Genomic DNA, 17,831 nt, shown 5'->3' with positions numbered 1-17,831 from the left:
CGCCCCCAGGCCTACTCATTTTCTGATTTTTGTGTTTTTTCAGACCATAATTATTACGAAAATGCAGTCGATAGTCACTACTATAAAAAAAGGGTTCATAAAGGCACATTCGTCTCGGGTGAAGTTGGAGATCGCCTCGTACGTTGCATTTTGCATGGCAAGACAATTATTTTGGAACATGGAAAAATGGGGTTCGGGGTAACTGTGTTTCCCATGCCCCCCCCCCCCCCCTACTATTTTGATCTGGCTAGAACCCTGTGAGGACCATCCTCAATTAGTAATACTGTTACATCTTCCCTCCCCAGAACTTGAAGAGCTAGTTAGAAAGGGAAACACTACCTCGTGCAATAGCCAGGTTTGGTCACAGACAGACCAGGAGACGGGAAATGAATCATTATGGCCGGGTAGTTTCTTTCGACAGTCCGGGGAGAACTTGCAGATCTGGAGAAAGAAAGCCAACGAAAAACCCACCAAGAATCAAAGTCACCACAAAGTCATACTCATCAGGAATAGAAGTACGAAAACTTGCCCCAACCGGGTGTGTCAGTGCAAAGACTTATCACTCAGCTGTCCGAGTCTCTGCAAAGAACGTACCATTCCAATAGCTCTAGACATTGTAGTCAGCTATTTACCCGGAAGGTGTGCATGGAAATATTGTTCATGCGGTTGTGTATGCGGAGCCCAACCTATAGGCTATGCTTGAAGCATGACCCAGCTCAGTTCACTGTCCAGTGTCCCCTGACTCTGATAGTGCTTCAGAATCATGGCAGCCCTTGATAGTACATTCATTGATAGCATGTGGATGGCGGCAGAGAGTGTAGAAGGGGTGATTGTTTTGCTGCCACGGATAAATGCCCTTCCACTGTTCCAGACCGTGACATGTTCAAACTTTTCCTACTAGAAGTTTCCTGTCATGCAGTGTTGATAATGGCAATGCATTACGAAGTGCTATTTACTTCAAGCAGTGAATGAAATTGAAATCCTATTATGATGTCAGTGTGTGGGATACAGCCTACATGATTGTACAAGTCATGCACTTGCAGTTCACTACTAATACATGCATGCCACAGTGCTCAATTGTCATCTGGTTTAGTGCCAATAGTGGGCTACAATTTTGATGTCATACTATGGCTCAAATCACCAATGCTAGCAGTCCCCGCCCCCTCTCTGGCCTCCCCGCTCCCCGCCGCAAATCAGTCTTGCCAGTGTCTTGGAACATGAATCCATAACTAAAAAAATATCATGACATGCGGCCATGATGTATGCTTCCTCAGTCCATGGTGCAAGGGTAGGTCTACCATAAATGACCTACTGGGTAGTAACTGATTTAGTAATAATTTATTACGAAACCGAGGTCTTTCATAGTTTCCTTCCCTGCGTTTGCTCTGCAACTCAGTGAAACGGCGGCATACAATGTACATGGCTGTACTGACTGTGTGCAGTGTAGACTGTAGTAGTGTAGTTGTGTAGTACCATCAGTAGCATGCATGATCATGATGCATGGATTTGGCACATGCATGCAGTGTAGCTCAATAGACAATAGTTAGTGTATCATTCTCTAGTAATAGTAGTGTGCACACTCACACTCACAGTGGAATGCAGCAGAAGAGTGGTGCGGTGCATGCACACTGATGGAACAGTCTAGAGTGACACTGGACCTGCACTGTTATGTGACACAATACACTCCACTACGCACTAGCCTCAAGTGCAGGGTAGATCTACACTTGGCAATGCACCCAGGTACTAGGTGTGCCACACAGGGAGCAGTATCTCTGCCATACAATCATTGCCAATTTGAATGACCCAGGCGCACATCTGATGGAACTTGATGATGAGTCTAATTATTGTAATACTCGGTGCTCAAGGGCCAAAAGCGCCAAGTGCATGATCATGTACAGTGTACTACTCAGACTAGTAACCGAAATTACTAATACTAGTAGTAGTATACTCTAATAGCCCAGTTCTAAGGTTAAGGGTATACAACAGTACATGATATACATGTACACTGTGTCGGCATTATCACAATACAGGTTCATCTCAGAATTGTTTACCTACATTGCACCTCCGCTGCCCCAGGCCTGGGGCCTTTGATATCAGTGCAGGACTCAGCAACATCTGGGCCTAGCACTCATGGATCATGATAATAACAGAGCTGGGGAGGGGGACTTCTACTTTGTGTACGCAGATTACGTACGTTTTGTATACATGTACATGATTGTGTAGGCGTTCTGTTTCCTGCTTGCATTAGCACTGTATTCAATCCATTTACATGTACCGTATTTTTCGGAGTATAGTGCGCACCTTTGTATAACGCGCACCCCCAATCTTCGTTGAGGGTGCGCACTTCAATCTTCATTGAAGTACACTCAAACGCCTCTTATCCGGACGCCTCAGATACGGGCACGTCTCTCTACCGGGCACCTTCAGCTTGAGTTCCTATGGCAAAAATGCTTCGAATTTGGGGGTGTTGAACTTTTTTCCATAGGTGGAAGTGCTTATTTTTCACTGCCAACCTATGTAATCCACACGTTTTTATCAATGGGTTCCTTTTGAATCCTGAACATGTGCAATACATTCCAAATAAACTCCTTCAAAAAATGATTATGATACATGGTAGATGAGTTATCCTGAGATACGGGCAAATCTGAGACGTCCGAGTGTACATGCATTTCATATTCGGAGCATAGTGCGCACCTGCGATTTAGGGCCTAAAATAGCACATCTAAAGTGCGCACTATACTCCGAAAAATACGGTACATTGTATATAATTGGTACCGGAGGGTGTACCCAGTGTGCTGACAGTGCTCACACCGCGAAGGCAGAGCGTAATACAGAACAGAACAACAAGGACAATCAAGGCTTGTTTGCTGCGATTTCAAGTTTCATGATCTCGCAATCATCAGGCATATATAATTGGTATAATATTATATAAATGCACGCCTTTCTGGAAAGTTTAACATGTTTGAGTATGACAGCAGGTACATGTAACACGCTGGAGGAGACACTGTGTTGAGAACCGTGTTCCTGACCAGGCTGCATCCAAAAACTGGTTGGCACGGTATTACCCAGTACAGTCCCGGTTCTGCGACCATCTGATTCATTTGCATATGGGGCAAAGGCCCCTGTTTCTGTGTTCTAGGGGACGCCCCCCCCCCCCGAACACAGAGGGTCTGAACCACCGTTACCTGGGCTTGGCCCCATACGCGGACGTCGGTGCAGATGATCGCAAGACCTGCATTCTACCAACCACCGGTTTATGTTTGCATTCACGAACACTGTTCTCAACACAGTGTGTGACTGTCCTCCGCTTCGTTACCCGCTGCTATCCTCAAACATGTGCATTACATTGTACTGTTACCCAGTGTAGCGCGCCCAACGCCAGATCAATCGCTCGCATTCTTTCGCACTCTCTCGAACTCTCTCGCCCTTTCAAGAAACAGCACAGAACCGTTGTTACTTACGCTGGAATTATTCCATGTCTCAACTCCTTCTTCATACAGGCACAGTCATGTAGCCTTCTTCTATCGCGATCGAAACTTACTTCACTTCCTTCAGATTTCTACGACCAGCAGCGCGCCAAGACTAGTCTAGTGCAGCGTCATGCTCCAGGTCCAAGAGTGCACGAGTACAACTCAAGAGCCGGAGCTGAGCCGGAGGTGCATCTGCTGCCGTGCTGGCCCCCGACATCGGGAGTGGGCAGATACTACAGTAGTCTAGTACTGCGCTGCGGAGGCCGAGGTCGAACAATACTTCAGGCCGGCGCGGCCGTGGTGTTACCTCAAATATTTCCTGCACGGCCGCTAGGTCATCATGGCTAAAGAAAGGCATAATCATGGCACAGATAGGGACTGCTTTGCGGTGTGGGCGATTTGTGTGCCGAGGCGTGGCGAGAGAAACCATTGACAACCACAGTCGGTCCCCAAGACAAAGCTGAAGATAGATACTGATACTCGCGAGAGGAGTCGAAGATCCGACGACTCTCTTGCTTTAGTTCTCGTACTGCACGTGATGGATGCCACAGCAATCGCTGAAGTAAACACATACATGTCGACTCTTCGATCGTGTCGACATGTCGTCGGTCACCCGGGCCAGGGGCAGGGGTCACGCCGGATACTGTCAGCGTGTGCTAGTAGCTGTGAACTAATTATTATTATGATACATGTAGTCTGTGTGGATTTAGCACTGTTGTGACAGTGTCTTGCCCTCCTAAACGGCTGAAGGATTGCCCCAAGACAAACTGGTGGTAGATGTCTTCCGCTCCCTGCGCCGTAATGATATCTATGGTAAGCCTGAGATCAAGGAGAAACACTGCGTAACAAATGCTACAAACCCTATCAGTCTGGAGGCGAAGCCGAGGGGTTTGTTACACACCATGGCATAAGTCCATAACCATGATAACCCCTTGCTCCAGGGGTGAAGTGAGTGTGTGACGTTTTTTTCGAGGGGAACAGTATCGTCACTGCACTGAGTATCTCTCATGCTCCGGTGGTATTGATCTACTACTACTACTACTACGGTACTACTAGTACGTACCTGCCAGGGAGTCGTATAAACCCGACTCCCTGGTACATGTACCTGCGAATAAACATTGACATTGACCTAATTTATTGATCACCAAATAACTGTTACAAAGGTATGTGCTCGAAAATATGGTGGAATTGTCTGGAACTATTACTTGGAAGGACCGAGGCTAGGTGCGACAAGCCACAAACGCTCCCTGGCCCTGCTGCCTAGTGCAGGTCCATTGCTTCCTGCAGCCTGGCGGTCGTGCAACACACGTGGCCTTCAATCGACAGTCGAGTCGACACCCACTCTATTCTTCGCGCGCTCCACCCGAGGATCGGACATACATTATAAGCTGCTGGGTGTTGGGAAGACATGAAATGACCACTTCTCTGCCGAGTGGCACAGCTCTTGAGGGGTTTGTGTGCCTCTCAAGTTCCTCTTCAGCAACTTTCAGAAGGCCGCTGTCATCCTGCGGTGATACCATGTACCAGCGACTTGTACGTACCTTCAGGCAGGGGACCCATGGGCCATGAACGCAAGGCAATACCTTGAAGCTTCCTAACCGTCGGCAAAACGGAGAAAAGACAGTGCAAGCTCCAAATATTTCCAGACGGCCGCGTAGCGCTGACAGAGCGTGTTTGACAAGGTGCCATCAACGTAACATTTAATACTAATGCCTGGTATTGGTATCATGAAGCTCGCTCGCCTCTCGGATAGGAGCAAGGTTAGTAACCTGGTTAGTAGTGTACCGGTATGTGTTCTGTTGCGTAGAGTCAGACCCGCTAGCAAAAGCATGAGTATGCGTGTCATATTTATGTAGCAATGATACAATCATGACCGGTGACCATGCTCCGATAGAAACGACGATACCAGGGTGAGGCTGGCCGGGAGAGTGGACAGCGTTCCTTGGTTTTGCGCCACGTTCGCAGCTAAGTAACATACCTCAGGTCTGCACTGCACGCTGTGCACCTCTTTCCATGTCGCTCCTTCCCAAGACACCTGAGGCTGTGAGTGTGACCCGCTCCAAACACCCCGGTTAGGTGTGAACCTTTATTAGTGAAGGACTTTGCTGCTGTTGCTTACTGGTTTTCTTGGTTGTCATAACGTCTTTCGCAGGACCTTGCTCTGGTTCGTTGCACATCGGACCCAGAACGGAACTGTGACAGAGCCGCAACCGGAGCCGGAGAGGAAAGACGAGGAATTCAAGCCAGCCTTGCTGTCACCCGCCTGCGGCCGCGCAGCAGAGACTCCAGTCCGCGCAGCAGGGACGCCAGTCCGCTCAGCAGAGACACCAGCCCTAGTCCGTTATCAACCCATGCGCTGGCCCGCATGAAGTCCCGTCTCCGCACCGACACTAGCGCGCAGAGGCAGAAAGCCTGGCGCAAGGATGGCGAGCAGCATCAGTTCTTCTCCATATCCGTGGAGAGTGATGTTGGGCCTGAGAAACGGTTCACCTGCCCAGCTGACAAGGACCTTCAGATGCGCTCACAGTAAGCATTGCGGAGGAGTGGCCGAGGGCAGTGGAGTGTTGTGTGTTGTTGTGTGGTGGTGTGGGTGTTGTGGGTGCTGGCAGGTGCTGGGAGGCAATACTTGGCAACGTATACTGGCCGCAGCACTTAGTGTATTTTTAGAGTCGTAGTCGCAGTACATGTGTAGTGAAGCAGTTCAGTATGGAGTGTCCTGGACCTACTGTGTTTTCCAGAGTATAACTATAAGCCACAACCCCCCCCCCCATTTTTTTGTCACGACATACAGACATCTGCCCCGTTCACCACCGTTAATTTGATTATCGCAGTATAAGGCGCACCCTCTTTTTTTGGGTGAATTTTGAGTGTTCAAATAATTGCGGCAATACACTCCAGAACTCAATATGATAGTGTGACATGTCCGGTGGGATAAAGATACTATTTCTTAGGACCCGGCATTGTAATACCAGTCATTTCACATTGGATATGCTGTACATTGCCTATAAAGATCAGATTATCTCTTCGGCCTGGGGTACATTCCACTGAAGTTTTACTGTACATGGGGGGTGCAAAGCGGCCCAATGTTCGCAGGGGGTATGACTGCATGCTCGGCACCCGGCGGCACTAATGGCAAGGCTGGGGTGTCACTGAGCAGTGCTGTAGTCACTATCAAAGACCCAAAAGATGATAAAGAGCTGTGGAGATACAGGCACACGCATTGTGTATTGTTTTCTTACTTTTAAGGATTTATTGTTCAGTTGGTTAGTCAAAGCACTTGTAAACATACAAGCATGAAACACTCGCACAAATCGTGACACCACCGTTGCTGCTCCACTAGTATAGATACAACAGACTGAAGCTGAGAAGCCACCTCAGATACAGGTCACTGTATGCAGCTTTCCTGTGGATAGTCTGAATGCTACAGTTTCACAGTCCATGCACAATACTCCATTTTGCCATGCATGCTCGGACAGATGATGCAGTCCCACTCCCTGTGGGCTACCGAGTCTGCAAGCACTTCAAGCCAAAGCTGTTTGACAGGAGCATAGGCTACTATAATATTATGTGTGTCGCACCTCCTGATTAGCATAGGACTCTTAGGAGGAAGATAGTATTGCGGCAACGGAGAAACTGCCATGGACGCGACGAGAACGTGCTGTGGCTTGTCAAGTATACATTGTGACATGCGTGGGAGATGATCCCTATAACATTTTTTTAAACTCGATTTAGCCTTGAGTGGTTAGTTAGGCATACTGTACCTGGTAATCATTCAAGTTCTGCTGCGAGCATACGTAGAGAACCCGTTTCTGGAGAAGTACAATGTAGTGTATATCTACATCTATCTGAGGCCCTGTGGCTTGATCAGCAGCATCGATTGCCATTCTGGTACACAAGTCATAACTTACTACTTCAAGTATGGCATTATCATGCTCCTTTGCATTAGCATTGATTCCCAGCGGAAAAATACTTCTGCATACTGTATTATCTCTAATGTAAGCATGGTCCTTTATTTTTTCAATGTACCTCCGCCCCGTGCTATTAATGGAGACGTTCCTTTATTGGAGACTGTTCCGTTATTATTTCAACCTCATTTCAGAGGCATGTTGCCATGCCAAATTCATATCAGACACACACATTTCAGGGTTTTTTTCGCCGGTACAGATAATGAATTTACACAGTGTGCTTATGAGACTGAGCACTTTATTTTTTGAATGCCGCCCCAAGGTGTTCTATTATTGGAGACGTGCTATTATTGGAGACTGTGCTTATATTAGAGATAATACGGTATACCACATGAGCAGGTGTAGTCGACAAAAAGACCAGAAAACAGCAGCAGTACATAATTAAAAGGAAAAAATGCGCTGGTAATTTAATCTTGTGCTCCTCCGTGCTTCTATACCACGCGCACACCATGTTTCCAGGGTGGGAGCGGGTTGGTCGTCGCTGGGCCAGTCGGACAGCCTCGGATCAACGCTGCACGAGTCTGAGTGGGAGAGCATTCGCCATGCCCTAGCCAAGGCGGAAGCCTTCGAGCAGCTGGAGCAGCGGCGGGTTGGGTAAGCAAAGCATTACAACTGCATACACTAGTAATGACTACACACTGTGTCTGCATGCACTAGCAATGACTACATAACTGCATGCACTAGCAATGACTACATAACTGCATGCACTAGCAATGACTTCACAACTGCATGCACCGGCAATGACTTCACAACTGCATGCACTAGCAATGACTTCAATGAAGTTCTATTTAAAAAAAATTAGCATCTGCATGGTTAGTTGTGTGATGGTGAATGTGTGTTGCTGAGAATGGACTTGGTCGATCCGAACATTTGGACACTTTTCAGGGTTAGCTGTTCAGTAGCCAGTAGAATGTTATAGATGCGGTATGGAAGATGTGCGGTTCCAATATTCGGTACTTTTGGTACAACCAAAAAAAAGGCTAACCGTGGGTACCGAAACTTATATGCCACCGAAAACTAGTGTGTTGCGTTAATTAACGGTATTTGTGTGACTGAACAAAACTTCTCTTGCTCCATTCCCATACCGATTGTGTTTAAAAGGCGGTTGATCAGTGAAGTGAAGCAACTCAAGGTACAGCGGAAAGCGCGCAATGCACGGGACAACCAGTGTCACAACTGTGGCTTTGTGTTTTCTGGCTTGGCATGGCTTATGTCCGTGGGCTTCATCTTCTGTGAAGGCTGTAAGAAGGTAGGGAATTTTAGCAACAGCCCTGTCTGACAGGTGTAATTATGTATGTGTGCGAGTGCGAGTGCCGGTGTGTGTGTGTGTGTGTGTGTGTGTGTGTGTGTGTGTGTATGTTTCAACTTTGTATGTATGTTTGTATTCTGTGTTCACAAATACAACATGACGATGACATGTGTGGCTGTGCACTGCGATTGGCTCTGGTTGTGCACGCTGTAGTGGCGGCAGCCGTTGATTCCCACTACACATGCTGGCCAGTGCAATCTGGTCACTCGCTTTAGAGACCTGCACTAGGGCTTGCACTTCCGAGAATCACTGAACGCATGAACTATGCTGAGTTCCACCAGCTGCAGGGCGTCAATGGCTGCTTGATCCGGAGCGGGGGAAAGTGCCGGCCAGTGGTCGGATTTGACTGACGCGCACTTACTGTTTATTTAAGTATCAATGTCAAACAGGTGGATCCAGACAGGGGTGGGAAGGGGCACCTCCAGACAGGGGTGGGAAGGGGCACCTCCAGACAGGGGTGGGAATGGGGCACCTCCAGACAGGGGTGGGAAGGGGCACCTCCAGACAGGGGTGGGAAGGGGCACCTCCAGACAGGGGTGGGCACGGTGACTTCATGTGCACCATCTAATGACATGGCGTCCTTTCATGCGGTTTACCGCACGGATTTATGAAGTCAGACATATTCCGATTTATTTGCATCAATCGCACAAAATTAGGTACATTTCTCTTGTAAACCCTGTCAGTTTGAGAATTTAGACAAACACCGAACAAATTTTAGCCGCGACGAGGATCGGGAGGAATCCATCATTATTATTTACATAGCTACTACCATCACGTCGACCGAGTGAAGATCGAAATGATAATGGAGTGGAGAGAAGAAGACCTGAACTAGAGTGCTTGAGAGACTATGTAGTGTCACATGAGAATTGCTTCGTTAGGAAGGCTCTACTTTTGAATGGAGAAGCCCAACGTCGCTGATTTGCATCGCCGTTTTCAAGCGCTGATCTGCAGTCGGAATGTTTTTGTAAATTATTCGTAGTTGTGGACGTGGATGGATTCAGCGCTCTGTTCTCTCAGCAAGCCTACTCAGTCCAACACGAAGGACTTCCATGAGCGAAACAACGTGCTCCTCGAGCAAGTGCAGCTCGGGGTAATATGGTCAATGCCACGGGAGACCACCTCGTGCCTGCATAAGGCCAAGAATTGATGGCAAGACATCTTTGATGAGCGCCTTCGACTTCAAGGACGCAATATATCTCCTCAGCAGTAACTGCAGCGCTCTTGCTGAAAATATCACTGCAAGCATGCACTAGGCATGATTTAGTGAAGAGCTACTTGTACTAGCGATTGGAGATTTGGTGTTGGCTTCCAGGGCTGGGCATATCTGCTCCATCATGGTAACTGGTGCGTTTGTCAAGGCAGTGCAGTTTCTGCTGCTGTTTCACAAGCCATATGCGCGTATGCGCAGTGAGTAGGAATTTGTTGTATGATAGCTGAGGATCACCAGCCTTCATGGACAAACCTACATTGTATATTGGGACTGGTTGCTGAACAGTGCACACCTAAATCTCTCAGCAAGCTCTCTTGCTCAGCTGGTGACGAACACTATATACCCGCTGCTTTGGGCTTGCAGCCCCGTCTCCCGACCGTAGACCGATCGAAAGGCTGTCACGGTCCTGTGACCATCGGCGTACAGTTGACGCTGATGGGGCATCGGATAAAGTGCTGGCGTCAGTAATTGTCTGGTATACCTGGAATCTACATCTACAGCTGGTTTTGACTTCCAGCCATCCTTCGTTAGTTATGCTTGTGACTATCATGCCAGCAAGTCGATCAGCAGCATCACCTCGCATCTTTGATGGTGAGGCCTGCAAAACGTCACCGACCAGTGACGATGCTCAAAAGGGCACCCTACCAGAGCTGGCGCAGTGTATGGTGCAGTCTTTCATGAATCCATGAACTATGCTGTTTGGCTGTTGTAGCTCTGACGCTTGCGTGTGTGCCTTACATTAAGGGCAGCGGGCCGTCTGCTCTAGCCATTTGCCAATGCATGCACGGCTGAACGTCTACCAGCAAGCTGCATACACTTCTCTCCCTACCACACTGTGACATAGTGGACATTGTGCGTGTGTTGTTGCATTCCTATCTGAACTGAACTGTTCTGGATGCAGAGATTTACCCACTAAGCCCTAGAGAAATATGAATAAATACTATACTACTACTATTACTAAACTTGGTATGCGGGTGTGACGCGCTGCTGCTCATCAGATTCGGTCCATGCGACGCTCGTGTTTTTAGTTTTGTTATTTTGTCTGCCTTTTTTGAATTCGTAAACCGAACAGACTAAACTATCCAGTGATCAGGTACTGGTGTGGTGGGGCGAGGTTTTGTTGGTGATGCTGCTGTCAGTGGTGGCGGCGTGCATGTGCTCGTGCTTGCGGGCGATGGCCCGCGTTTTCTCCCATGCCGCAAGTTTGTCTTGCGTTTGTGTTCTGCATTTGGACTTCCTGCCAGGCTTGGGCTTGCATTTCCAACAGTTTGTCCCACTGTGTGGCTCCCAGTCTTTGAGCGGTGTACATCCACCTCTAGAGCTCCAGAGAATGTTGGGCCCCTGGCAGTAACAGTGCATTCCATGGCCAATTTTCAAGTGTGGCAAAAATGTTCAGGGTGTATTTGGTTTCATCCACATTGAGATGAAACACTGCCAAAATGGATTCAGTATGATCTGCCACACGATACTTCGTCTGTCCACTCCTTGACGCGAATTTCTCCCCTCCAATACGACAACACGACGACAGGAAGCTAACATGAGCCTCCATTTCTGAACAAAATTACGTCTCTAACATGGCCACGAAAAGCTACAGTTATGCACGTCAAGCTTAGGACTACACGAAATCGAAAGGCTAGGACATCGAGGTATACTAGAAAATTGTCTGCGAGGCGGAGAAAATTCGCTGACGAGGTTGGCGAGCCTTTGAAATCGAGCGACGATCCAAAAATAATTGCACCCACGTCGAGAAAGAAACCATGCGTAGCGCGTGGGTAACCCAAGAAGATCGCTCGAGCGGCGGCACAGTCGAAGGCAAGGCCAGTCCAAGCTCTAAACTCTATCGAATGACCTGGCAAACACCCGTGGTTTCGGTTGACCTTGCCCGTTTGAGATGGAAGTCGAGCGAAATTGCAAACATACGACTAGGCCAGATCGCGTAAAAAATGAAAAAGATTAAAATTTGGCGGCCATATTTAATGAACGCGCATCGCATGCATGGGACAGCCGTGTGGGAAGGGGCACCTCCAGACAGGGGTGGGAAGGGGCACCTCCAGACAGGGGTGGGAAGGGGCACCTCCAGACAGGGGTGGGAAGGGGCACCTCCAGACAGGGGTGGGAAGGGGCACCTCCAGACAGGGGTGGGAAGGGGCACCTCCAGACAGGGGTGGGAAGGGGCACCTCCAGACAGGGGTGGGAAGGGGCACCTCCAGACAGGGGTGGGAAGGGGCACCTCCAGACAGGGGTGGGAAGGGGCACCTCCAGACAGGGGTGGGAAGGGGCACCTCCAGACAGGGGTGGGAAGGGGCACCTCCAGACAGGGGTGGGAAGGGGCACCTCCAGACAGGGGTGGGAAGGGGCACCTCCAGACAGGGGTGGGAAGGGGCACCTCCCCCTCGTAAATGTTGACGCTGGTATGAATCTCCATGCAACGTGCTGCACAGTGTTACGGTTCTAGCTGTAAGAGAGATGGGAAGCCTTCACCAAGGTCCTTCTTTTCCTTGCTTTGGGCCTCAACAAAAAAATGTGCTACTCGGTAGTAGTACAATGTTTACTACTCCCTGACTTAAACACCAGTGTATGCATGGATAGGTCTGAATTCATTGATTGTTCTACTTGCCCATTTTAGCAATGTTGAGTGTGGGCTAAACCGTGCCAATGTGCTATAGTGATAATTTTCGAAGCAAACTAACTTGTAAGGTAACTTCACTGGAGACTTCACCAGGTGTGTAACTTGCGCTGTTTTGTTTGTTTTGTTGCAATGCAGTGTGTCTGCCAGAATTCCTCGTGTATAGCATCAATTCAGTCACGCAAAGGCAATACTCGCTGGCTGTGTCTGCTGTGTAGCAAGCTGATTGATGTGAGTGGCAAATCCAAGATACTTGTATAGTTGCTTGCATTGAATCGGCATTGTCAGTGATACAAAGCAACTGCATCACTTTAGTTCTCTTCTGTGCTATGGAGGATACTGGTAATGATTGCTTCATCTCTCGGGGATTGCATCTCCGCTACTGCTCCTGCAACGTGTGTGTCCGAATGTTAAAATGACGGCACGTGCACACTCTTGGAGGTGGTCCAGCACACCTGCTGCTTGCAGCCGTCCGCCTTCATTGCATGCAAACAATGATCATGATCATGGTCGTCATCATACCGGCACGCATAGCCCATTGGCCATTCGGCTCTATGGTCATTGGGGTCCCGCGGCCTTGAGTAGTGCATGAAATCCTGTATCTGTCTCGAGGTAATTGCATTCATTGTCTTCTTGCTGTTGTGTGTTCTACTTGCTAGGTGTGGAGAAAGGGTGGTGTCTGGTTCTACAAGAACCTACCTTCGTATGATGCTGTGGACAAAGAGGTACCCGCCAGTCATACATGGACTGCAACAGACTAGTAGACCAAACACAGATGATTCTAATGCATGCAATCAGACATGCCTGCTTGGTTTCTTTGCCATCTGCTGTGAAACTCGTTCTTGGTTATATCCGATTCCTTTCAACTATCCAAATGCTTGTTTGTGAAAAGCCAGCATGAGGGAGGTATATTTCTCAGTGTGTGCCGACTCCACTGTAGCCCTCCATTATAACCACACATACGTACATCCTCACAATACGCTCCAATCGATCTCTGGGCTACACGCCGCATCAATGAAACAGAATAAAGTCATATTCCTGGAAATGGGCCTGGCCCAAAAAATCGGAAAAACGGATGTCTTTATTCTATTTCATTGTTTGGTGTAGCCTAGAGAGTAGAGACTGCTTGTTGGAGAGTATTGTGTGAGGATGTATGGTTAGAGTTTCCGCTGAACCTTGAGTTGCTTCACTTTTTTTACTAAGGCCACAGCTTCCAATCATGACATGCAAAGCAGCGGTGCAGCATCGCAGGCATGACTCGCTGATCAACCGCCTTTTAAACACAATCAGCATGGAAATGGAGCAAGAGAAGTCTTGTTCAGTCACACAAATCCGTTGGATGGCCTTCAATTTAGTGTCATGCCCATTATTTTACTTCCCTTCCAAGTACCCTGATGTTGCTTGTTCGTTGTGATGACTTCAGTCTCTAACATGCTGTGTACTGCGTACTGCGGCTCTTCTTGTGTGCTGAAACTAGACAATCAGCCGATTGACCCCGTTGCTTTTCGACGCCAAGAGCGCGCCCGAACGGACATCCACTTCACCGCTATCCAAGCCCAGATCCCGACACAGCCATGGTCTGGGGAGGAAGAAGTCGTCCACAGCAGAACACCTGGATCACCCAGTGGTATTGGCTCAAAAATCGGCGAGCCTCGGTCGAAAAACCTCTCGACCACTGCGACGAGAGCGAGGCAACAAACTGTATGGTAAGCAGTAGATCGATAACAGAGGTTCAGCGATTCATTGTAAGCTCGTATGTGAAACGAAATAATTCGCTTGCTTTCGAATAGTGCAATGCACTACACTGTCGACTGACCCATCGGCGAGATCCGATCATCTACAGGTCCGATCAACTAGATACACCGCTGATCTCCATGCTGGCCAGACCGTGATGTTGTACTGTGATATTGTACTGTGATATTGTACTGTGCACGGTTACTACCAATTACAAGTCTATTGTGATTCTTTTGGACTTTTGAAGAGTTTACTTCCTAGTTCGGAGCAGTGCGATCTTGAAGCTCCAGATGACTGGGCATGAGGGCATGAAGATAATTATGTCGGTGCAATGTTTGTATTGTCAGAAATTGAAAGAACAGTATAAAAAAAAGCGGTGCGTGTTTTTGCTGGTGCTGCTCACAATGATAACCTCCTATACACTTGACAGCCCGTATAATAGTGTAATGCACTTGGCTGGAGTGGTTTGGCCTCTGCGTATTGCAACCCGTCATGCATGAGTGTCTCTGTTGGATTGCCCGCTGTTTGCTGTGCAAGCACAGACGCAACAACATCCCCGCCAGGCGTCAGTGAGCGGCGTCGCACGACTGACCCGTCCGTGTCCGTGCGTAGCAACGGCAGCACTGCCAGCAACGCCAGCTCCACTGGCAATCGGCCCATGCGGCACATGGCACACAAGGTCACTGCCACCACCGCCGTTGCCGCCGCTCACCACAACCCGGCGGCTCGTGGCCTGGACGAGAGTGACGGCAGTGACCGCGGACTCGGTGCGGACAAGGACAGTCTGAGCAAACACATCAGCCTGACAGCTCTGGATCAGGTAGGACTGTTGTCGGGTGCCTATCCTGGTGGAAACCTCAGCCGGACAAACCCGGATGATTCCGAAGGGGGCGCCAGTGTGGTTCTGCCCGCCACGTTGACGCGGACTGGTGAAGATGTGGAAGGCTTCAGACAAAAGGCCCACTCGATGGCAGGAAGTGAGCTGATCAAGCCGCGTAGATTGGTGGAGACCGGCCGTGGCAATCGCAAGTCCTTGCCACCCCAGAGGCAGCTAATGGGATTGACAAGAATGGGGTCGCTGCCCATTGATGGGGCTGGCCTGCACAGAGATCTAATCAAGAGAAATCAAGCACATGTCCTTGTACCGGATGAAGACCTGCCAGGAACTGCCCAGGGTCTTGAGGCTAGCATGGCTAGCGCGGAGGCATCTACACAGCGCCCGATCCCTTCAAGACAAGCCCCTATAGATGAATCGGACCTGGATGTATTTGGTGGTCACGAGACCAGCAAGAAGGCGTCCAGATCATCCAGGAAAGGACCCAAAAGAGGTAAGTTTGGGTGGCAGTGCAGAAACCTGTATGTGTGTGCATGCCGCCGGTGCAGGCTGTTCCTGCACAGTACGTCCTTTGTTTCTGTTCGCTCCTTGGGCACAGCTAAGGATTAACGTTAGTTGGGTAGCACAGACTCTTTGCTGGTACAAGCTGAGCCACATGTGCATGCAACTAGCTCTTGTTGAGAGGTCGTACTGTCGCCTTGACTGCTGATCTTGCACCATCTTCTCTTCCTCCACACTCTGTGCAGACCTGGGCAATGTGGAGTTCTCCATTCTGTACAAGGGCTATGAAAATGAGCTGCACATCACTATAATCCGCTGCAAGGTATGTATTGTTGGCTGACTGCTCTCATAAAGATTACCACCATTGCTTAATTCTACAGCTAGGTCGGAACTTACTTGGAGCTCGCCATTCACAGAGGCATGTAGCTGGCAGTGGATACGCAGGCCACGCTACTACCACACCACATAGGGAACAGCAACCTACTGAGAAACGACTATATCCAAAAGAACAGTTTTAGTGGTCATGCCCCCGTTGTAATGCAGTGAAGACAATGGGTCTCTCTCCCCCCCCCCCCCCCCCTCTCTCTATGTTGCTTCAAAGCACCCAGTCTAATCAGAAGATGTACTTGTGAACACCCTGTGTGCTCTTGACTCCTGCAGGACCTCATTGCTATGGATTTTCATGGTACATCAGATCCTTTCGTCAAGTTGCAACTTCTTCCCCACCACAACAAGGTATTGACGACTGACACAATCAAGAGTCGATCCTTTTATTTATTGCAGCACAGTGTCCCCACTCTCCTTTCACCAATGTCTATGCAATTCCTCGTCGATAGGTCTGCTGTTTGTCTCGCCGACGGCAAAAACTAACAATGCTTGATGTAGTCATCGCGTTGAGCACATCATCCAGTAGAACAGTGTGCAAGATGCAGCGGGTGTTAGACTGCCCCCCCCCCCCCCCCCCCCCGCCAGCTGACTATTGATGCTCATACAACACAGCTTTGGGGTAGCTGTGCCGGCACTATGTGACAAAGGATAGGGTTTATCGGGATTGCAGTACTCCTCAGCCAGTATGCAATGTAGGGTGAAGAAAGTGATAGTATTGACTATTGAAGGAACAAATACTGTCTGGAGAGATGTTCACAAAACTGCAACAACTGCCATAACAAGGAGACTTTATTTGCATGCTGTTTGCATTCTGTGTGACAGTCGAGCCGGCCATCAAAGTACGAGACAAGCGTGAAGAAGCGAACTCTCAATCCGGAGTACGATGAGTCCTTCGTCTACTATGGAATAGAGAAAGATGAAGTTCATCACTTGATCCTAAGGTAAGTTTGTACATGTGATGTAGACACTAGAAGCACTATAGTGCGTTTCAAAAGTCCAGACCTCTGGTTTCACAAAACCGTTCGGCCAGCATCTATACCACGTAAAATCTGTGATCACTTTGTGTACATAACATTTCTGAAATTGGGCGTTTGTTATCCAATCGCTTAGAAAATTTTATGAGAAAAATTTGCTTGAGCTGCCTGAGCAATATTCCGAAGAAATTTCTCAAAGAGGTCTTTTGAAACGCACTATAGCACCCCCCCCCCCCCCTTCCCCCAATTCCTCAGCATAATCCCGTATCACTTGCAAAACCGTGAACACCCCAAACACTACTTTGAAATACAAGGCACTGATTTTTTTTTGCTGCATGCAATCGCTGCCAATGCAGACTAATCGTGTACGATTACGACACGCTGACGACGAACGACTTTCTCGGTGAGGTGGTGTTCCGAATGTGTAGCCTGCAGAACGATGTGCTGATGACGTACTGTCGGGAGCTGGAGCTGGCACCAAGGGTAAGGACCAGGCCTGGATTAGATTGTTGAACAGTACCACCATCACACACTGAATGTAATTCGGTTTCCGCCATTCTTTATCCACCGACAATGCTGTTCAGAACAACGAAAGGTCTGGAAAAGCATCGAAACACCTATTAGCTTGGTTGCTTTGTATCAATCTTGGTGTAAGAAAAAGAATTATATTCACTGACACAGCAAGAGTGGCTAACCAGCGGCTTGTCCATCAACTGTATAAAATGATTAAAATAAACTTTCTCTACGGACTTTACACCGCAGGCACTTAGATCTAGGCATTGGATTTGTTTTCCGATCCACAAATCACTACACAAATCAC

The 17,831-nt window shown here is 48.6% G+C and overlaps 1 protein-coding gene across 3 annotated transcripts in view; it reads left to right on the top strand.

Moving 5' to 3' along the window:
* Positions 1-4,717: 4,717 nt before the first annotated feature.
* Positions 4,718-17,831, top strand: part of LOC135814951 (rabphilin-3A-like) — a 16,622-nt gene continuing 3,508 nt past the window's right edge. Inside the window, exons 1-12 of one of the 3 annotated variants that reach the window (XM_065328154.1) lie at positions 4,718-5,230; positions 5,623-5,996; positions 7,895-8,029; positions 8,537-8,684; positions 12,719-12,811; positions 13,240-13,305; positions 14,058-14,286; positions 14,857-15,642; positions 15,896-15,972; positions 16,311-16,385; positions 16,860-16,978; positions 17,368-17,494. In XM_065328154.1, the coding sequence (XP_065184226.1) occupies positions 5,180-5,230; positions 5,623-5,996; positions 7,895-8,029; positions 8,537-8,684; positions 12,719-12,811; positions 13,240-13,305; positions 14,058-14,286; positions 14,857-15,642; positions 15,896-15,972; positions 16,311-16,385; positions 16,860-16,978; positions 17,368-17,494 (2,280 nt within the window). In that variant the 5' untranslated portion in view covers positions 4,718-5,179. The other 2 variants (XM_065328155.1, XM_065328156.1) reach the window with 2 other exon arrangements.

The sequence above is a fragment of the Sycon ciliatum genome, chromosome 4 (genome assembly GCF_964019385.1).
Source record: "Sycon ciliatum chromosome 4, ocSycCili1.1, whole genome shotgun sequence".
NCBI lineage: Eukaryota > Metazoa > Porifera > Calcarea > Leucosolenida > Sycettidae > Sycon > Sycon ciliatum.
The sequence above is the reverse complement of the archived record's forward strand: the minus strand, read 5'-3'. Positions and strand labels throughout refer to the sequence as shown.